Genomic DNA, 22,853 nt, shown 5'->3' with positions numbered 1-22,853 from the left:
TGTGTGATATGGTTCACACAGTTCATCAGTTCATCTCGGTGTACCATCTCTATCTGCAGTATGTTACTACGTCTATGTCGATATCATCAGAATTATGTAAATATTGTGGCAAAATTATCAAAATATATATTTATTTGGACTTCATTCTATTTATAGATCTGTTTATTTTTCATTTCTGGGTTGCATCTTGAATATTTTAGAAATATTCATTAAAATGTTTATGAATTCTGACTTTCCTATTTGAGAAAACGAATACAAAAGTCTCTTATTTCAGGATTAGATTATTTATTAATCACATAATTTAATCTAGGAGCAGCTCTCTGGAGCCTTATTCTGTTTAGTAAATAACAGTCTCTGGCATTCTGTTGAACCCTTTCTTTCCCTGTGTCCCTGCAGGTCTGCTGGCATGCGTGTTCTCCTTCAACGTGGACCAGAAAAATGCCGTGCCGTTCAGCGGGCCTCTGGACGACATGTTTGGTTACACTGTGCAGCAGTTTGAGAACAGCGAGGGGAAGTGGTGAGTGTCATCGACTGCACATTTTATAGCTATAACATTCATCCCTTTCCTCCTCATCCCCCAGATGTTAATTCAAAGACAAGCCCATTTCAGACATGCACCATGTCGTCAAATGATGGAAATTTAACGTGACATTAGACCGTAACATTTTAGTCAATCTTCCAACAGGTATGAATTGAATGCGGACAGATTAACGTAAAGGCAAGTTCAATTAGATACTCTGATCTTATTCATCTTATTAAGAGAGCTGTCACTCTCATGATTTTATCAGTGTGAAGTAACCATAAAAGCAGCACCTCCTTTTTTTAAGTTACATTCATGCCAGCAGCAGGTTGATAATGCAAAGTTGTTTGTAACAGGCAAAACTTGAAGCGCATCCACATATCTCAGTCCGAAATAAAAAATAATTAAATTAAATCCATTGTGAATATGTGAAGGGTACATAAGACTGATAAAAGGTGGCTGAATGAGAGTACAAATTATTAATTAGAGAGCATGAGTTACTTAATCTTGTTCATGGATTTAATATTTATTTATGTATTTGCTCTATGACACACAAAACTCCTTTTTTAGTGCATTTTCAGCTGGGAAATGCTTGGCTGAGGTGGAAAAGCTGCCAATGTATCACACTGTTTGATTACTTTGAGGTCTGATACGATCTCGCTGCAACCTCTTCTCCTGCAATGGTTCAATGGCACCCAACTGGAGAATTAGGGCAACCAACTGTTTATCTCGGTTTGGGTGGACGTGCACATGAAGATGTTTAACAAACAGTTCACAAGCTCTGGTGGTCCTCATGATGACTTTTTATCAGAAGATCTTGTTTAAGAGAGGCGCCGGCCAAAAATGTTCTTGTCTAAGAACATTTTATTATACCAAGGGCAGAATCCAGTTTGGTTCAATTCAAATCCACAAACCTTAATAAAAGCCAAGAACCTTAAATCACCTGTAAAACTAAGCGAATGAAAAAACACCAGCTGTTGCTGTAATGAGGATCTTTGCCTTTACTACTCTAGCTGTTAACCATAAACTGCCCACCAGAGTATCCACATACTGAGCCTGTAAATACGCTGAAACCAAGAGCCCGTGGCTTCTTTCTAAAAGTGTCTAGAAGCACATTTTTAAAACCTTGTTAAACTCTATTAGAGTGTGGTTAACGGCTCGGCGTCTCTACATCTCTCCTTCGGTTACGCCACTCTTTATTGTTTACTTTTCTCCAACCTGTCGCAACACCGCAGCTGATCCGTTTCCCATCTGTACCTGGTGCTGTTTCGCGGTTATGATCTTATCAAGCTCACATGAGATCAGTTACGGTAATTCGCTCACCGCTAATCAGTAGAGCCAGCTGTGGCTGAACCTCCAAACTGTTTCCTGAAAACACACTGGATCTCCTGATAGCACTGTTTTATTGCAGTTCAAGAGGAACCCAAGTATTACCCAAAGAAGTCAGAGAACATGGGCAAAGCTGGCAGAGAGCGGAGGGAGGGCTTCTAAGATCTGAGGAGTGAACAGGAACAGATGAAAGAAAGAAAATAAAGAGATAAAACGGAATGATGAAGAATGCTTCAAGGAAATGAAGAGGAGGGGCAGTAAAACTGGAGATGATATGTAGCCCCCAGTACGTCCATGTGGGAGGAAATATATTATGTATTATAGAGGAGATGGCGATCACGAGGTGATGTAACACGCCGGTTACCCCAACTGGGAGGTGACTGATTAGTCACAGATGTCTCCCCTAAACCTCCACCCTATAGCTGTTGAAAGGTGGATCAACTGCACAGAGGAAATATGTTACATGTGAGGAGAGAGACATCCTTCCACCTTTAGTTTCTACTGACTCTGGTTCTCGCCCCGAGTTCTGTCTCTTCTCAGGAGGCTGTCAGCATAGATATCATAAAATTGTCATGTTGGTGTTGAGTCGACTGAGCTGCAAAAAAATCAAGCTCTACAAATAAACATATGATTATGTAGACATATTATAAGAAATCTAGAGGATTTTGCTCGTATAAAAAAAATGAAATCTGCTAATGAGCCGAGCAAAAATGACATAAGATTTTTATTTTGAGGAGTTTGAAGCGTCTCCGTTTCATCCCGTTGAGTATTTGCCATAAATCAATCAGTCGTGTTTTGGTGTTTCTCACAGGCAGCACAGAGTGTGTTGTTGTTGTTGTTGTTGCACTCTGTGCCTTGCTTCAGATGACCAGGCCCCATTAGAGTTCAGGAATGTTAATAAGCCCGAGTCAGGGCAGATGACCGACTCTTTTTAACATCGGTTTACATATTATGAAACTCACACATAGACAGTGTGTGTGTATAACACAGGCTGGCATGCAGGCGTGTGCAGACCAAATAAGATGGGTGGAAAATTTCCAGGAACTTTCCATAGGGAGTTAAGCTGGAGAATTTTGAAAATATTCGAAATTGGAAACTTTCCATGGGAATTTATGGGAATAAACTGGAAACTGGGGGTGATTTAGTAATTGGGGGTAAGCTAGCATCATGATAAAATAGCCTCATAATTATTTAATTTCCCTGTTAAGGGCCAACATTCAATTTAGTAAATTCCTGGATTATGCCTGTTTATTCCCATAAATGTGCATTGATTCCCATGAAAAGTTTCCAACTTTGAATTTTGCAACTCTACGTAAAATAGACTTTAATGATCCCACACCAGGGAAATTCACTTCACACACATACACTGTGCAATATATGATATCACTCATCGTCATCTGCAACATCTGCAACATATCATGCATTAGTATGTAATGAGGTGCAACTTAAGTGATAATTAAGGTTTCTTTTTTTTATAACGTAATATGACAGCCAACGATTCATAAGCCAATTATAATTAACTATAACAATCAGAGCCTGTTGTTTATGTTCAGTTTAACTATAAAAGTATAATTAAGGCAATTCTAAATTGAGGTGAAATACTCATTCATGGCTTCCAACCTGCCAGTGTTTAATTTCTGCAATAACATTTAGATTGTGCCTGTTATCACACTTGTAAAAACTGTGATGCTGTGTGGTTGTTGGCGGGATTTCTTAACCAACCAACCAAAATTGTTCTTTATTTATTCAGGGTTCTGATTGGTTCGCCGCTGACGGGCCAGCCAGCTAATCGGACAGGAGACGTTTACAAGTGTCCTGTGGGGAGAGAGAACAACAAATGTGTCAAACTGGATCTGTACAGTAAGAAAACTCTGTGTGTGTGTGTGTGTGTGTGTTTGAATGATCGATTAATTGTTTACATATTTTTTAAGCCAAAATGCTTGTTCCAGACGCTCAGATATGAGGATTTGCTGTTTGGGTTTTGGACTGTTGGTCAGACAAAACAAAACATTGCATACATCCACTGTTTCTGACCGGGTCTTGACTGGAGGAAGTGAGGCCCATCAGAACAGGAAGACAGTAAATAAACAAGTCATCCTTCCAATTATATCTTAATTAAGCATACAAACACAACTTAGCTCCCGGTCAGCAGTCTGCAAAGCTTTCATTACTGTTTGCCTGCGTGTTGACTCAAAAGAACAGAGCATTAATGTGTGCAGTAGATCTACACCAAGACTTTTCAACACAGCCGTTCACACCTCAGATTTATCGAGTAACGGGAGTTACAGTTCTCCTGTTGTTGGTAAATTATTCACTTTAGGTGCTGATAATACGGTCAGGGATGGAAATGATACACTCCTGCTAACTGGAGCCACTGGAGAGTGCTGTATTTGTTTTTATCTTGAATGAGTTAGACAAGCAAAAGCCTAAAACTCAAATTTGGTCTGGAAGACATCCACTGGGAATCGATTTAGCCTGGCACCACTCAGCAAACAACTGGGAGTGGTTTACATTACGACAACAACATTGCTGCAACAGCTACAGGATGATTTACCTCAGATTTCTCAGCACAGCCCAGCAGAAAGTTGTCACACGTTAAGTCCCATCCCTGTAGTGTCATTTCGGTCTATGCCCGATGACGACGCCCTTGTCTCACATTGCCAAACCTGTCTCCATAACAGGTTTAGACTATTGCAGCACAGGACAGAGATATGCCAAACCATAATGAGCAAAGTTAAATTTGTGTGGTTGTTATGTTGTCATTTTTAATCACGTTTTCCGACCAACCAGTAAAACTGAAAGGTGGTTATTCCGGGATTATTATGTGTGATGAAATACTGGCAAAGAAAGTTGTAAGCAGAAACATTTCTGCAATATGTTTACATTCTGTTTGGAAAACTGACGGACAATAAACAATGTGTTGGCTGCACGAATGCAAATTTAAGCAGTCATTTAGGTTGAAAGAACATTCAGCATTGGTGGCATCTTAATATACTGATTCACTGCCAAAGACCATATCATCAACATTTAAATGATTTATTAACTAAATTTAAAGCTGTGAATGAAGTGAGTATTTCTTCTTTCTGTTGCTGTGTTATGGGGAAGTTTCAGTGGGGATCTGCCGTAGCACCTGGGCACGATGGACCCCCTTTGAACCCAATCGAGAGTAGTGAACCCTCCCTGTGAAAAACAAACAAACAATGCAATTCATAGCTACTATTTAGTTAATCGCTGGTTGTAATGGTGATATATTTGAGTGCAAACCACTTTACAAAAGTATTTTTTGTATTCCAGAACAAGGGGGATTGTGTGATAAGTCTGATTTGTTCTGATGGTTATCGGAACTTCACAGCTCACTCAAAACAATGCCTGTATTCTCCTCTGCAGCTCCACAAAGCTGCTTTATGTCCATTGTGGATGTATCATGAGGTGCAGGATCTTGGCCCATGCCACTTACTTTATCAGATATGAGAATAAATAAGGAAAGGTTATGTTACACACCAGCTTATTTTCGCATTAGAGTTTCCCGTGATGCATGAGATATGATCGTTTACTGCGCGTCAAAAAACACGTGTTGGAGTGTGGGAAAGATCTTTTAATGCTGATAGTTATGATGAAGACGGGGAAGAGGAGAAAGCAGAATAATACTAAACCAAAGTCAGTAACGGTCATTACATCATACTATAAACTACTAACAGCCTTAACTGGCTGCTAATGAGAATCAGAAATGGTTAAATATCCAAATTCCCCTTTGGGGATTGGTACAGAGCAAGATTTAAAATTGAAATGGCATGCGAATGACTTTCAGAATATCCCCTGCAAGGAAAAGTAAGGCAGATCCAAAGCATTCCTCTGCTGAAGCAATAGTTTGTCATAACATGCTAATTTTAGCCACATGTCGTGATTGCCTAATGATTCGAATCCACTATTTCTTCTAAGAAAAGCAATATGTTTCCTCCTCTGCATCTTTCATTAATTGCCATAAGCTATACGCCAAGAGACAGTACAGTTAAGTCATGAAACACCCTAAATTCAAGCTCACACGTCAGTGGTTATTACATCTTGTTGGGGTAGACGGAAGTAAGGAAGGGGGGTGAGTGGCTCTCTTCCTATGGGAAAGTACAGAGGAGGAATTTGTCCAGCTGTTCTTCCCCTCTGTTTGTCTCACTCTGTTTATTCATCCATATTTTTCTTAGAAAACACAACAGTTCCCAACTTACATGAAGTGAAGGAGAACATGACCATGGGAACTACACTGGTGACCAATCCCAACGGAGGATTTCTGGTAAGGGGGAAGTTGCTCCTTGTAATATATATTAAAAGTGTAGAGTAAATTCTATATATCAAACACAAAAGGGGGGACCGAGCTGCATATTTTCTGCAGAAAACTGGGCAGCAAGTATATGTTCACTAGACCTTTGCGCTCTATGGAAAAAAGTGGGCTTGACCCTCCGTGTTTCCCAGCGAGGCTTCAGGCCCTGGGAACGTAGCAGGAAACTGTTAATCAACTGTATAAATGCAGAAACGTATGAGTGTGTAACAAGTTGCTACCCAAGCCCGTAAGGTTTTATAGTTATGAACTCCTGTAAAATGTTATTATTTTAGGCAGGATGTGATGACAGAAAAATGACAGAAACAAGGACCAAGTGGTCAATAAATGTATGTGTATTTATGCAACTTGTTATTTGATCCAAGAGAATATAATGTTGGACTACGAGAGCCGGTCCTGTGTAGTGTATATAAGCGTAACTGAAGCTCTTCCCACCTAATGTGGTTAATGCGAGTGTTAACGTAACTCTTCAACACCGTGCCAAGTTTTCATACTGCAATTCAACAACCCAACAGTGTTAAACTAAAACATTTAAACAGTAAGGAATATTACATAATTTCTTTCTAAAAACATCCCCGTCAGTCTCAGTTTTAATTTGTGTTTAGTGCTGTCATTAGCAACAAAGGAAACATAATCGACATGGTGCACCTGCCAAAGATAGCCATGTCATCGTGAGTGTGTGAGCATGTAGACTCTTGTTCTTGTACAACTCCCGTATCCCTCGTGGTGTGTGGAGCATGCAGGGAAATCTAAGGAAATGAGGTTGAAAGATTAATAGGTGTTATGCAATTTTCCAGTTATTGTTGGTAATTTTAAATCCCTACTTCCTCGCAGGCTAAATTTCTTTTCTTTTTCTCTCTAGGAGAGTTTTAGTCAAAAGGGATCTTTGGTGGTTTTTAATAGTCCCTGTGTAATTCTCAGTTTTAGTAGTTCTTTCCTCTCGGGTTTGGTCTTCAGTAGCCGTGAACCTCCTCTCACCCGTGACTTCATATGGGTGGAAAGCTAACCAGTTTCACTTTCTCAAGCAACTAGAGACTTAAGTTTGTTTGTATGTGTGTGTTTCTTGTCTCCACAGGCCTGTGGTCCTCAGTACGGCTACATGTGTGGGCGGCAGCAGTACATCTCAGGAGTTTGTGCGAATGTCAGCTCTTCCTTCGAGGTCCTCAACTCTGTGGCTCCGTCCGTGCAAAGTACGCAGCCTGACAAAATAAGACACATCAGATTCATACGGGACGTGATGGCATCTGTACAAATTGCCTGTCCGGGATAAGAGATTATCATCTACACACACATTAGCACCACCCAAGTTCGTGACATCAAACTCACTCTCCCCTAGCGAAGCTGGAGATTAGGGCCTTCTTCTTAATGTAAACTTGTCTGCGACCCCCATCCCTCTCCGTCCCGGCTCAGCCCAGCCCTTCTGCTGTGTTGTATGCCCAAGTTAGGAGACAGTTTACTGGGCCTGCACTGTGTTACCCAGGAAGGAAACAGCGTAGAAAGAGTAAACAGTCTACACTCGTGTTTTTCTTTCAGTATCACTTTTGCTGGCATTCCTTTACTGACAGACACTGACAAAAACCCATTAAAATGACTCAGAGTACTAACAAATCCCAGATTTTAAACTGAATAAATGTAGGATCTAACAGATTATGCAGCCTTTACAGATTTTTCGCCTCCGTGAGGCAACCAACCTTTGCACAGAGTTTGAAATTAGCCTATTTTAGGCCAATTATTATGGAATGCGTAGCAAAGAAAGACATCTGAAAGATTCCACCATGCGTGGCTCTGTGCTGTCGCATTCACAGAGTTGATTTGGTCCATTCTCAACAAACAAACTAACAAAGTGCAGGACGAATATGTTCTCTCTGAATTTCTTATTCTTCTAATGATCTTGCAGTCTCTTGTGTTTAACATGCGATCCCTCGTCAGGGTGCAAACTCCAGGTTGGCAACCGCTGCTCTACATTATTACAGTTGGACTTGGAGATACTGGAGTGTGTTTGCTGTGGTCACACGCAGGAAGATGACTGTGTTACATAATCTAATTTCTCTGGAGTGAAATCAGCATTTTTAGTAATAACAGGCCTAAACCAAACATACTATTTAATCTAATTGAATCCTTTCTGGCTTTGTTCCAGAGTGTGAGTTGGACATTGTGATACTTCTGGATGGATCTAACAGTATCTACCCCTGGTCCAGCATCGTCGATTTCCTGCTACGTTTCCTTGAGAAAATTGTGGTCGGACCTAACCTCTCACAGGTCAGGTCACATGAATAAATAAAAGTGTTCATTCATGGAAAACATTATTATTAGAATCATGTCTTTTTTGTCTTAAACATGATGGTGTATGGCTTATGTAAGATTAGACTAACATAGAAAAAGGATAAATATAGGAACATATTAACCTCCATCTCTTTCATATTATATTTAATGACTTAACTGCACTCTATTATGGAATTTTCCGTCTGTTGCCAACGGTGAGAATAACTATAAGATGCTCTTTGTAAAGCAGACTTCATGAAGTGAAGCCTTTTTAAAGTAATTTGAGCCTATGCCTTACTCAGTTATACCTTCAGTGTATTTCTGTCCTCTTGTCTTGGATCGCTCTTCGAATGGGTGGTTAGTTTTTATTATGGTTACATTGATCTGGCCTGGAGCTTGTGGAGTTTTCCAGAGGGAAACACTGGAAAGACTTCACTCTGTGGAGCCTAGTGGTTGTAAGTCACATCTTCCATGGCTGCTGAAGTCCTCTGCCGTCTGTATAAAGAACATTGTGTCATATCAACCCCACCAGACCCAACCACATCCTCAGCAGACTGTCTAGGGAGGAGAAGCAGAGAAGAGAAGAACACTGAAGGACAGAATAGGGAAAATAAATGTAACGTAGGTTACAGTTTATAAGAAAAAATGTGTGTGTATGTTTGTTTTTCAGGTGGGAATAGTGTCATATGGTGAGACTGTGATGCACAGGGTCAACCTGAGCCAGTTTAACAACACTCGTGATTTGCTGGATTTTGTTAAAGACATTCCTCAGCAACAGGGCTCCAAGACCATGACTTTCCTGGGCATTGATACAGCCAGGTACGTAACATTGACTGGTTTAATGACACTACAACAAATATAAAAACAAATAGCGTGCATGCTTGCTAGGAACTGTGACCGATAGGATACATATACAGCAGGTCGTTCCCCTGGAGCCCACCAACAAGTTTATCAGGCCATAATTAGGTCATGTAGTGTCATAGTTTCATGTTTGCCTCACTATTTTTTGGTGTTTCCTTACAATCTGGATAATGTTGCGACTCCAAGATTCAACATGACCAACCAACAAATAATAAACATGGACTATAAATTCAGCAGGTGGTCCAGAAGTCGTGTTCTTTTGACTGAATTTTTGGAAATTTCTGCCCCATCAGGAAGGAGGCCTTCATGCCAGAGCGTGGCGCACGACATGGGGTGAAGAAAGTCATGCTGACTGTGACCGACGGAGAGTCACATGACTCCTATAACCTAGACGAGGTCATAAAAGAATGTGACAACGATGACATCGAGAGGTTTGGCATTGCTGTGGGTACAAACTATCTTTTGGTTTTCACAGATTATGTTTATGTGTGTGCTATGAATCACGATCTTGGAGGGATGTGAAGGTTTGTGTTTGCCATAACTTTTTTTTTGCTCTGGCGTTTAAGATAGTTTGTTGTTGTTTCCAGGTTTTGGGAGACTATAATCGTCTGAACAAAAGTGCAGAAGAAGTGCAGAAGTTTATCAAGGAGATTGAGTCCATCTCCAGTCAGCCGTTACGAGAACACTTCTTCAACGTGTCTGATGAGGAGGCATTGTTGACCATCGTGGACGCTTTGGGAAGCAGGATCTTTGCTTTGGAAGGTATACACATAAACACACGTGCGTGCTCACACAGCATTCAGCTTTTTGCAGAGAGCTGAGATGATTGAACTTAAAGTCCGTACGGTAAATTTGGAGCTACAGACAAAAAAAAAGGTATCAGTATTTTAGCCTTTTAAACAAATTCTCTCTTGATTCAGTCATTTATGTGACAATGTTTCATTATGTACTGTTAACTTTATATAAAAAGGTTAAAATGAACTTTTCCTTCCTCAGCTACAACTGGAAATTTAACCTCCTCCTTTGAGATGGAGATGTCCCAGGCTGGGTTTAGTGCACATACTTCTAAAGTAAGTATAATTATTCATCTCAGTGGAATAAACACATACCATATTTGCACATGACAGATGAGTGCATTATCATTAAGATCACAGCGAGGTTTACGTGTCCGTAAACCGTTGCGTTTAAAAGGAAATGCTTATTTTATGTGCTTGCGTGCAATTGTATGTGTTGGCACGGATGCTTTGTCTACTAATGCGTCCAGACGCATTGACGCGGCGTTATCTCTGGTGCATCTTCAACCACTTTGGTGATTCACCTCGGTCAGTAGAAGTTTCCAGTCACAGACTCACTCTCTCTGTCCGCTCTGCTCGCACTGCCGCAGACTTCCAGACCGACTGTGTTTTGTCTGATTGCACGAGAGTGTGCGAGACACGGAAAGCCAAGCACGAGGCGTGTACAAGCGCGAGAGGTTGAATCTGATTCACTCGGGTAAAAAACAACATGAATGCTTTTGCCCCTACACACACCTCTCGTGTTCATTCATTAGGTATTTCCTATGTCTATTTAAAAACAGGCTCCCTGCTTACACTTCTCTTCCTGCTCTTCCTGACTCACGTTTATCACCTCCTCGATCATCGTGCACACTTTGTCTCATTTAGCTTCGCAAAACTCGACACAACCAAGCTGTGTGCTAAACACGCGAGGCGTCGTTTGATGGTCAGCAGAGGCAAGAAGCCTCTTGATTGATTGATTTCCTTTCATAGTGAGTAATGATACATGTCATGTCCTGTGTGACCCCTCCCCTTCCTATTAGATAACTCAGTTTCCTGTAGTTGTGTCTTGACTGAGATTACAGCAGCAGCTAGTTATTACATTACATTATCAGTTGAGCTTCGATTAATCAGTCATATTAGACTACAGTGAAAGATGACCATCACAAACACATAAAATTCAGTTTTTCCTCAATAAATAACTTTAATTTAATTAATCTTAAAAAGTGACAACATTCTATAATTTATAATACTGGGTCTTTTTATAGTGGTGTAATACTAAAATATTATATTTAATATTAGATTTTTTGCTACCTTACACCTCATCTTCACTATGTCAGAAAACATTGTACTTTTTATTCCACTTTATTTATTTGACAGCTTTAGTTACTTTAGAGGCTCAGATTTTAGATACAAATTTTTGTTTAATAAATTAAAATATTGATATATATATATATATATATGTTTTAAGATTATTTCACTAAAAAGAATATTTTACAACCAGCTAAAACATCAAATGCTGCTCAATGATGAGTGATAGTATTCCCAGTAGTACTTTTGTTGGAAACATGGGCAGGACTCCGTGGAACAGTCCTAGAATGGTTCAGGTCCTACTTGGAGGAACGGAGTTATTTTGTGACCATTGGAAGTAATCAATCAGATCGAGTGGCTATGACATGTGGGGTTCCTCAGGGGTCAGTTCTTGGACCCCTTTTGTTCAGCCTATATATGCTGCCTTTGGGTCAAATTCTGCAGAATTCTAATGTCAACTATCATAGTTATGCAGATGACACACAGATATATCTTGCGCTGTCCCCAGATGACTGCAGTCCTATAGAGTCATTGTGTAACTGTCTAGAGCAAGTCAAAAATTGGATGAACCAAAATTTTCTTCAGTTAAATCAAGAAAAAACTGAGGTAATTGTTTTTGGCAATAAAGAGAAGAGGGTTGCTGTCAGTAAACACCTTGAGTTACTGTCTCTAAAAACAAAAGACCAAGTCCGAAACCTTGGCGTGTTGATAGACTCAGATCTGACCTTCAACAGTCACATAAAATCAGTCACCAAAACAGCCTTCTACCAACTTAAGAACATATCCAGAGTTAAGGGCTTTATGTCCCAAACAGATCAGGAGAAGCTGATCCATGCTTTCATCTCCAGTAGACTTGACTACTGTAATGGTCTTTTGACTGGACTCCCCCCAAAAAGTATCAAACAGCTGCAGCTCATTCAGAACGCAGCAGCTCGAGTTTTGACCAGAACAAAGAGATCAGAACACATCACCCCAGTTCTTAAGTCTTTACACTGGCTCCCAGTTAGCCACAGAATAGATTTTAAAGTTCTGCTACTAGTTTACAAATCACTGAATGGTTTAGGCCCACAATACATAAACGAAATGTTAGTAGAATATAGACCCAGTAGGGCTCTGAGATCTACGGACTCAGGTCAGATAGTGGAGCACAGAGTTCAAACCAGACACGGTGAAGCAGCATTTAGCAGTTATGCTGCTCACAACTGGAACAAACTACCAGCAGGACTGAAATCAGCCCCAACTCTTAGCACTTTTAAATCCAGGTTAAAAACTTTTCTATTTTCACGTGCTTATGGCTGAGCTCTTTTAAAGAACCTTTAAAGAATTTTTAATCATAATCCAGTGATTCATTTAATGTTTTAAATTGTTTTCAAATTTGCTATTTTAATGATTTTAAATGACATTCTGATATTTTTAATTAAATTTTCTTCTCTTTTTAATTTTTTAATTTCTATTGCTATTGCTTGTCTTAATGTCAAATGTTTTTCCTTGCCTCTGTAAAGCACTATGAATTGCCTTGTGTACGAATTGTGCTATACAAATAAACTTGCCTTGCCTTGCCTTGCCTTTTGATACTTTTAATACTTCTTAATAATTTTAATACTATTCTGTATGCAGAACTTGAAATGGAGTATTTATATATAAACTACTGTACATTACTACTTTTGCTTACAGTAAGTACAAATAAGTAAAGCATCTTGTATTTGAGTCGTCCTGATATCAGCTCTGTTGTCTCCTGTAGGAAGGTGTTTTATTTGGAGCAGTGGGTGCGTATGACTGGAACGGGACAGTGGTGATGCACGTGGGTGGAAAAAATGTCACTCCGAAGAATTCTACGTTCTACGATCCACAGACTGAGGCCGGGTACGAAGGACTCGCTGGGTATCTCGGTGAGTTGACTCAGAATGTATACAGGATACGGGACAGGATGGATACAGGACTTAAAGATTGTGCAGAGTCACTGAAAATTGCTCTCTGAGTTTTAGTCTCCTAGCTTCTATGACAGAAAGGTTCTACATATAAATAGATTTTTTTAGGCGCTGGGAAAGTTTAACAAATATGAAACCTTCTTGGATCCAAAATTCATAATAGAACGAGTAATATTTGATCTTGTTTGTAGTTTGAAGTATCCTGCCAACAATTTTTAGAGAGCAACTTTACACTAAACCACTTTTTCAGCTCAGAAATTTTATTACCCTATCAATTGATCCAGGTCCCTTTTTGTAGTGTTTATTGCATTATTTTCTTTTTCCACTTTTGCTCTAACAGTTTCTTTTCTTTTTTTTAATTCTTGTTTTCTCTGTGGTCTTTTCCCTGTTTTTTCAAGTCAATCTCACGACAGTTGGTGGGTTCAAACCAAACCCACACGGTCCTGATGAAGCAGATTAGCTCAGTTTAAAGCTCACTTAAATCATTTATATTACCTTCAAGTAGCTGTTTGCTTATTTAGTTATTAATATTCAGTGTTGTAGAGAAACATGCACCTGTAAACCAGACAATACAAACTGTGGAGCGGTTTTTACACAAACTCTGTCTGAGCTCAGAGCTTTTGTGTTAAGCACTGAGAGAAAGATAAACTAGATCTTCCAGAGATGAAGTGAAATCTTACAGCTGCAGAATAAATATAGCGTTTCTGTTGTATGGAGGAGTGAGATATGTAATTTGTCTAACTTTGACAGCAGATGCCTCTCTCGCTCTCTGTCACATAAATAATATGCACAGGCTTTTCTCTCCGTCCTGCTGCCTTTTATGGCTCTTAGAACAACCGCTGCATCTTAATATCAAGTTATTTAATCAACATGTCATTTGAAATAACACTGGTGGGTCCAGGCTCCCGTACTGTAAACTCAGCTGTTGGCACATGCTCATTCCTAAGTGTCTGGCTGCATACACATTCTTTGTGTGCTTGTCTATGAGCGTGTCCTGCCAGTTTCCAGTGATCTTTTACTGTTTCCTCTGCACAGTGGCATGTAAACAGTTAGCCGAGGAAGCGTTTAAAAATAGAGAGCCGGAGTGTGTTTTTGTCATGCCATCATTAAGACACATTCCTGATGATGCCCGCTGCTTATGTATGCTTTGAATTGAACACGGTATGTACTCTGTTGTCCTCAGGCTATGATGTTCAGTCGGCATCCACCCCTGATGGAGTGCTGTACATCACAGGTGCACCACGGTACAACCACACAGGCCGTGTTGTTATCTATCGCCTGAATGAAAAGGACAACGTCGTCATCTCACAGATACTAAATGGGGAGCAGGTGAGTCTTTTCAGCATCTTGGCTAGCCTCAGTTCCTCCTGCGTATTTTTGCAGGGAAGGCATCTTTCATCAGTCTGTCTGAGACCCTGACATCAGGATTCTGGTCATAACTCCCTGTCTGCTCTTAGATTTTACATAAAATGAGACAATATTGATCCTTTCATTGAGCTTTGCTTTTTTCAACAAAGTTAAATTAAAGTTAAATTGAAGTTAAATTCATATCTTGCGTCTGTTCTTTTTTTTTCAAAACTTTTAATTGCACACATGTCTAAGCCTGAGCAGAACTTCCCATATTTTGGAGGGATTGTATGAAAATCCTGCTGTTTCCTCAAAATATAGCTGATGCAAAATAGTCAAGGAAACATTGATCACAGAGAAACAAACATTTTCACAACTGAAAGGAAACTTTGTCAATTTTTTAACCAGTGTTGTGTCATTACATTGTGGCTAGTATTTGCTAATGAACAATGTTTAACTGTCCTCCATGTTGCTTGAACACAAAGCTTCACACTCGCATCATCTGGCAGATTTTTACCAGATGATTTTTAATTTTAATAACTCATGCCAGCATGCGGTTTCTTCTTTCCCTTCTATAAGCCCTTACACCCAAGAACAATGCACGTCGACCTCATTGCAGCTAAAAGGTTCTCGTGAACAAACAGTTGGCTAAGAAAGCTCTTTCCTACTCCCCCCAGGAATGGCCTGGGAGTGGTTCTTGTAGGTAAAACAAAAAGGGAATAGCACAGCCTCTTTTCTCTGTTTTCATCGGTCATGTAGCACCAAATATTTGTCACTTTGTGCTGGATAGACAGCCCAGTTTTAGAAGAAGACTTGTCTTTCCAGCGGTGAAATACCCCTTTTAATTATACAGCCATAAAAACACAGCAGTGTGCGCTGCCTTAACTTAAAATGAATGTTTCCTCCTCACCAGCTTGGTGTGTAAAACTACCACCACCTTCCAGTATTTTGCAGCATATAAAAATCCAGAGCTCTGACCAGATGGCTTGAGCTAATAGCTAATTCTGCTCTCTGAGTTAACTGGGAGGTACCTTCCTGAGATAATAAACATTTTTCCACCCATTACTTTTGTGGTTTGTAAAAATTTGAAGCACAAAATGACCATGATGATACACCCTTAAGCTCTTATGAGCTACTTTGTTTTCTATCCTCACAGATGACGCTGCTCTGAAACCCTGTAGCAGTCGGAAGCGGAAGAAAAATTGTGCTTCAGTGAATTTAGTGCCTCAATTGTCAATACTGACAGATTTCCGACTCCTCTGTGCAGATTGGTTCCTACTTCGGCAGCGTTTTGCAGACCCTCGATGTGAATGGGGATTCCTACACGGATCTCCTCTTGGTTGGAGCTCCAATGTACATGGGAACAGAACGAGATGAGCAGGGACAAGTCTATGTCTACAAACTCAAGGTACAGAACATTGAAAGTTATTATTAATTACAGTGCTTTATGTGTATGCAAGCATCTTTGGTTGAAAGAGTTGCAAGGTGTCAGATTCAACAGAGATGGTGCACCCACTGATTGTAGTCTCTCCTCTGGTCTCTTTTTTATTTTTATTTCCAGGATGGCCAATTTGAGCGCGAGTTCATTTTAAAGCCTATCAACCAGTCCTGTTGCACTGCCCGCTCAGCCAGCTGCACTAATAAAAATGAACCATGTGGTGCCCGGTTTGGTACAGCTATTGCAGCCGTAACAGATCTCAACCTCGATGGGTTCAATGACGTGGCGATCGGCGCGCCTTTTGAAAACGACCACCGAGGCGCCGTCTACATCTATCACGGAGATAAAACATCACTGAAAGAGAAATATGTACAGGTGAGAACAGTTTGAATGCAACTCACTGAACCGTTAACGACAAAAGATCTGTAATTTTTATTTGAATTAAAGGAGAATTCTGGTATATTTCAACCTGATGCATTTCTGTTAAATATGATCAACGTGGTTTTTTGGGTTGTGCCAACTTTGTCACCTCCGTTATAGAGATTTCAATGAAACAGGCACTCAAAACTTCTCTGTCTATATCAGGGCAAGCTGCACAAACCTGTCATGGTTAGGGTTAGGTGATTTTAACACTTGTCTCTGAGTGTGACCAAAAGCAAACACAAAAAATGGCCAATTGCATCGAGGTAACCTCATAATACACTTGGAAGTTGCCGCATCTCAGTGAAACAAGGAAAATATATATCCTGTCTGTCTGGTCTAGACAGCCTCTGTCTTTTCTGGGGGAGGATGTACTTGGGGAGATGAAACACATTCTCCAGGATGACACAAATTCATTTACCTACTTTTTAACTTAGTTAAACGTCTGGGATCGCTCTCACTCGTTTACACATTTAAATTTTCCAAATTTGGCATCAGCAGGTCCAACTCTCCGTAGCAAAGGTTTTTCTTTTCAGTCAGCTGTGGAGAGCAGTGAGCGTAGTAACACCAAGTTTCCTGAGGTACATTGTCTCTCAGGGAGGTCCTGTTGCCTTTCACCATCTGCTTCCGTTCTTCTTCCATTTCACTTAGCTCCTCGAGTGAAATGACTCTCAATTGTCCTTGCAGTAATCCACCATTGTATTTAACTTTTCGACTTTTGTTAGAAGACAGCATGACCACAGTGACTCACACGTCGTGTTTATTCGGCTCTACAAAAGAGGCGGCAAGTGCAAAGTTGGCATGACCCATTGAGCCACAGTAGCCGTGTTTATAGAAAGTATGCTGAAATTTTCCTCTAATTGGTCTTGTGTCTCTTTAGCGTATCCCTGCAGGTGGGGACGGTGAGAAGGTGAAATTCTTTGGTCAGTCCATTCACGGTGTCATGGATCTAAATGGAGATGGAATTACTGATGTTACTATAGGAGGTCTTGGAGGAGCTTCACTATTCTGGTGAGACATGGCCCATCCTCATATATAAGCATTCCCGCCTAAAACTACACATTCCACTTGAATCATTACCAGCAGCAGCGCCTGTATCACGAAACATCTTACAAGCCCGGTTTGCATTGTCTAACTCGGGTTTAGACAGCTGTTCACGTCCCTCTGGGCTTAGAGGCTTGAGACCAACAACTTCCTTATGATCACTCTGTTAAAACCTCTGGGTACATACTATTGGACACCAGCCTACTGACTTCAACCCACACCATGATTTAACTTCCCAGGCAGACCTTCTCCCACAGTTTCTACTGGCAGAGTCTCAGCTAAGCTGTGTGAAAACTTCATTTCCCAAGTGGCTTGGAGTTTAAATAAGATTTGGCAGCAGGCGACTGTTCTTCCAGGACCGCTGGCTGTGTTTTAGAAAGCTTAACAGTTGGATAGTTAAAAGCTGAGGTGCACGAGTGCCAAGTTTTTTTTTTTGCTCAAGATGCATCCGTTTCTTGTTCCTTCCTTTAAGAAAGTAGACGCATGTGCACAGTTTGGCACACACACACACACACACAGTTTTTAAGACGTTGGAATGTTTGTTTCATTTTACCAGGTCCAGAGATGTTGCAGAGCTTCATGCCAACTTGACTTTTGACCCTGTTAAAATCAACGTGCAGCAGGCTCAGTATCAGTGTGAACACGCTGGACGCAAATCCGTGTGCGTGCAAACGGATGTGTGTTTCACCTACAGTATCAAATCTGATCAGCAGGACTTAAACTTTGTTGCAGGTGAGCCATACAGCAGCCCGTGTTGATTCATTCATTCATTCATTCAGATTTGTTGTGTTTTATTACTCCATGCTTCCGTATCTGTTGTGTCCGTCCTGCAGGGATCCGCTACAGTTTGACACTGGATGCTCTGCGTGCAAAAGCCAGGGCCTCATTTATTGACTCGGATGATAAAAGTGATCGTAAGATTACCAGGAACTTCACCATCAAAGACAGAGAGACACGATGTGTGCAAGAAACCTTCATGATGTCGGCAAGTACTCAGATCTTTATGACGTGCACATGGAGTTACTTATGGTTTTCCTACCTGTAAAGAAATCCACCCCGAAACTACACGTTTAGCTCCAAATCCACAAGACACAGAACAGACTCTGGATCAACTGGATGCCTTCAGTTTCTGTGACATTCATTCATGAAAGTTACATTCTTGACTTGGGATATGTAAATTGTGTTTTAAGCCAGAAAGGATACAGGATAAAGCTGTGAGAAGACATATGCAGAGCAGGAAGACTTTGGTTCTAACATGAAACAGACCCGTCCTGATCAAAGCATGCCTAGTACAGCCCCGTGCTGCTCGGAGTGATAAATCATCTGCTGGCACCTGGAGAGAGAATGAGAAAAAGAACAGAGAGAATAAGAACAAATGAATTGGGTGTTATGAGAATGTGACATGGCCATTCCAGGTCTTCTACAAATTCTTTCATCACAGTTTAAACCTTTGTATGGCATAATTAAACCACCTACTGTAAACCTAATCGGTCTTCTGCAATGTCCCATTTAAAGCCATGTGCACCAAGTTTTTCATTCCAGCCGTTCACTGCAGCAATGGATTTCTCTGATTAGTTGCCCCTAGGCGAGAGACAGAGGAACTAATCAGCAGAAACAGCTGTTGTTGCTGTGTGTGCAGAGTATGAATACCTGCTCTGTTCTAGTGTGCCAGTTCCCTCACAGTCCAGGGCAGAGGTCTTCATGGGTCAGAGAGTTTGTACCGGACACAGAGGTCAAGATGGGCCAGTCAATGGTGATGCCTCCTGCTGGCCATTAAAAAGCTCCTAATTGGGCGGTCGGTAGCGTGGTGGGTTAAGCGGCCGCCCCGTGTGTAGAGGGGGTTAAGCGGCCGCCCCGTGTGTAGAGGCTATAGTCCTCGCTGCAGCCGCCTCTCGCCCAAAGTCAGCTGTGCCCCACCGTGACCCTGATGAGGATAAGCAGTTACAGATACTGGATGGATGGACAAACAAACTTTAAATTAGCATACGTGACTAAAAGATTCCATTTTATTTCAGTGGACCTACCAATGACGAAGACTTTGCAGCCTTTGTTCCAGTTATTTTCGGCGAGTGGGCTACGTCATCACAAATGTACAATACCTCAGTCTCTCAGAATTACAAGAGGCTCATCTGAAAGTTTTGTTGAAACTTTGTTCCTCGTAATTACATCCTGTATGAGACAACTTGAACAAAATAAGGCAATCAAGCATGATCTACACACCCCCACATACTCCTGAGAGGTCTAATCAGTCAAATAAGTAGAAAATACCCACGGGTGTGTAGGATATTTAAGTCCTTCCTGTTTACTCTCTCTTCCTCTTTATCCTTCTCCTCACTCTCCTCTGTCATTCTCTACCTGTCTCTGTTTCCTCAACAGGCCCGGCTGGATTTCAAAGACCCTCTCATGGTGTCTTTGGAATTTGGATCAGTTAATGAGGACCAAGGCCCCGCCCTGGATGAAAGCCTTCCCAGATCCATTAATAAGACAGTAAGACTATTTTACCTACGAGACGTTTAAGTGTTATCTGCAGTAAAGTTTTAGTGACAGACCGGAAGGATCTGGACCTCTTCTGAAACATCCTCCATCTGTCTGTCTCTGTAATCCAAGTTAGAAGTGGGTTGTTCTTTTCTGGCTTACAAATGCACATTAGCATCTGCAACAGCTGACTGCCATCCTTCAATGTTTCCTCGGGTCCGCATTAGTGTTTCAACACCAATGGTCAGGACGGTCTTCCCACACTCCCACATGCATAGTTGTTCTAACAAGAGGGTTACCAGATAATTGTCGCAATCAGTAGTGTTTCCAGATAAAGTGGAACTATCACATGAGAATTTTAGTTTCAACGTGTAACAGAAGAACGCAGTTAAAGCCTGGGTGGGTGTGTGAAACACAAAGCACTAACAATGACACCTCTTCTGGTCACATCCTGACTCCCTCTGTGTCACATACCGTCAGAACAGCAACGCATGCTGCACTTACAGCGAGGAAGCTTTGTCCTGTTATTGTTATTGAAAGGAAGAGAAGTGACACACAGAAAACGGTGGGGGAGTCATCAAACGGATGCTGAAGTTTTTTTTTCTTTTGACATTGTGTTGCATATGAGATTCTAGTTTCTTGTCCTTTCTTGGGAGAGCAGGCGATGTTGATGTTAACAGTCCGGTGGGAGCAGCATTAAGAATGGGAACAAATGCGACCGCGACCCTCAAACACTCTGGAGAAAAAAGGCAAAAGGAAATTAAGGTCATCTGAATGAACCCTTTGAGTCAGTGATACAAACAAATGCACACCATAGTAGCTTATTTTGACTCTCATTTATCTGCTTGTTTTCTGAAGCCTGACCTTATTGTTTTGGTATTTTCGAAATCCTCCAATGATTTCACATTAAGCATCACATCTGTTGTTCCCAAAAAGGCAAACACAAGTCTCAGACCACTTATTGTTTATTAGAATACAAAGGTGGAGATACAGGTTACAGGGAATCCGGTGACTCGTGGTGTCGCGGAAAGGTTCAGCAAGAAAACAAAGACAAGACTGAGCTGAGCAGGTGGAAGACAGTGGGGTGGGGAGTGGGGGGGTATCCTGCAGCACGGGGAGAACAAAAGCCAGCAACAGGCAGACAGACGCAAAGCTCACAAGAAGCCACAATGGTTACTGAACAAACTGGCGGAGTCTGGGAGTTAGAGATGTTCTTTTGTAGTGCAGAGGTTGATTAGATGATGACAAACATGTGGTGAGGTGATCATGCAGATGGGAAGGAAACCGGAGGACACGCTCAGCAACACACACAGCACAGACAGACAGACAAGGAAAGGGAAAACACTGGGAACTAGGAGGCAGACAACCTCATTATTATTACATTATTCCCTGCTGATTCAAATTAGAGTGGACAAAATAGCTTAGCATGTCTCTTTCCTTGTCACCCATGCCCCACCTGCAGTTGCTCTATGCCCCACCTGTAGGGGGCAGTATTAGTTGTAACTGTTAGTTTGTTCCCATATATATACGAAAACCTTTCATATGGAATAATATTCACTCATTTTTCAAACCACATCAACACATCAGGGCTTTTGTCACTTACCACCAATATATTCTCTTCATATATTTATATTTAAAGTCTGTGTAAAGTAAGAATAAATAAGAAGAAAGCGTTATTAACCACCTAAATTTGAACAATTAAAAAGTTTATGAAATTAGGTGTCAAAATGAGCAGCTCAGCTCCAGGCGTGAGCGCAGTGTGTCCGCTAAATGTGCTAAAAACCACGCATGCTCAGGGTGGCCTCATCGTGTCATCGAGCCACCCTTTAGGACCGCCCACAAAATCCTGGACTGAAAAGTGGTTAAAAAACTGTTTGAACCTCTAACTCCATATTTTCAGTAATATATATAAGGACTGATGCCACCGTGGGTTCCCTTAACACAGATACACAGACAGATGATCGTTATTCACTTATTCATTCCAGTTTCAGTACACACATACTGTTTGGGAGACACTCGCAGGCTCCTTGCGTAGGGGTCGGTTTCTCCCACCTGGCGCTGCCCTGCTGAGCTATCTCCGCACCTCTCCCCTGCAGCTGATGCACCATGCCCCATCCGCCATATCGTTAAAAATCTTTTCACATGTTTTTTGCAACATATTTAATGTATTTTGAAAGAAATCTCAGAATTGCCTTTACACAGACTTTAACAACAGACACAGCTTAATGTGTTCGAGCGAGTAACAAGCGAGTCAAGTCAACAATCAGACTTCGCTTTGACATTTTGTTCAGACTTATAGTGTCAAACTGAAGTGAAGTAACAATAAGCAAGATTTGTTTTTGACAGGAGGAAGTATTCACGTCTTCTTGAAATTGTCTCTGTCTTGCAGATTCCCTTAGTGGACTGTGGAAGTGACGAGAAGTGCATTGCTGATCTCTCTCTCAAAGCAGAGCCCAGTGTAAAGACGTAAGTGGACGTTTTAAAGCATTAAAGGATATGCTCACGTGTTTTCAAGTCAAATACCAGCATGCCCATATGTGTTACTGGTTGCAGTAATTGATCCCCCTATCACAACAGGCTACAGATAGATCCCTTCATAATGAGATTCCAATGAAAAAGATGAGGAGAGAGGTCCTCAATATGTTTCAAAGTATTATGAGGATTCAGCAGCCAAACAAAGTGTTTTCTTGCCAAACTGCAGTGAAAGGAGAGTCCACAATGAGGGAATGTTGTACTAAAAAGTGGCTTTGGAAGATATCCACGTAGTTAGGCTGATTTAGATATATAGTACAGACAGGAGGAACAATTACAACAA

General features: G+C 41.0%; 1 protein-coding gene across 1 annotated transcript in view; it reads left to right on the top strand.

Moving 5' to 3' along the window:
- The window catches only part of itga1 (integrin, alpha 1), a 46,496-nt gene that overhangs the window by 17,980 nt on the left and 5,663 nt on the right, over window positions 1-22,853 (top strand). Inside the window, exons 2-19 of the mRNA XM_010748038.2 lie at window positions 397-517; window positions 3,600-3,709; window positions 6,046-6,134; window positions 7,255-7,369; window positions 8,317-8,438; window positions 9,112-9,260; window positions 9,596-9,746; window positions 9,890-10,064; window positions 10,299-10,372; window positions 13,128-13,275; window positions 14,498-14,643; window positions 15,929-16,069; window positions 16,223-16,474; window positions 17,400-17,530; window positions 18,120-18,295; window positions 18,397-18,548; window positions 19,940-20,050; window positions 22,428-22,504. Of these exons, the coding sequence (XP_010746340.2) occupies window positions 397-517; window positions 3,600-3,709; window positions 6,046-6,134; window positions 7,255-7,369; window positions 8,317-8,438; window positions 9,112-9,260; window positions 9,596-9,746; window positions 9,890-10,064; window positions 10,299-10,372; window positions 13,128-13,275; window positions 14,498-14,643; window positions 15,929-16,069; window positions 16,223-16,474; window positions 17,400-17,530; window positions 18,120-18,295; window positions 18,397-18,548; window positions 19,940-20,050; window positions 22,428-22,504 (2,440 nt within the window). The remainder of the gene's footprint in view (window positions 1-396; window positions 518-3,599; window positions 3,710-6,045; window positions 6,135-7,254; window positions 7,370-8,316; window positions 8,439-9,111; window positions 9,261-9,595; window positions 9,747-9,889; window positions 10,065-10,298; window positions 10,373-13,127; window positions 13,276-14,497; window positions 14,644-15,928; window positions 16,070-16,222; window positions 16,475-17,399; window positions 17,531-18,119; window positions 18,296-18,396; window positions 18,549-19,939; window positions 20,051-22,427; window positions 22,505-22,853) is intronic.

The sequence above is a fragment of the Larimichthys crocea genome, chromosome IX (assembly GCF_000972845.2).
Source record: "Larimichthys crocea isolate SSNF chromosome IX, L_crocea_2.0, whole genome shotgun sequence".
Classification (NCBI taxonomy): domain Eukaryota; kingdom Metazoa; phylum Chordata; class Actinopteri; family Sciaenidae; genus Larimichthys; species Larimichthys crocea.
The sequence above is the reverse complement of the archived record's forward strand: the minus strand, read 5'-3'. Positions and strand labels throughout refer to the sequence as shown.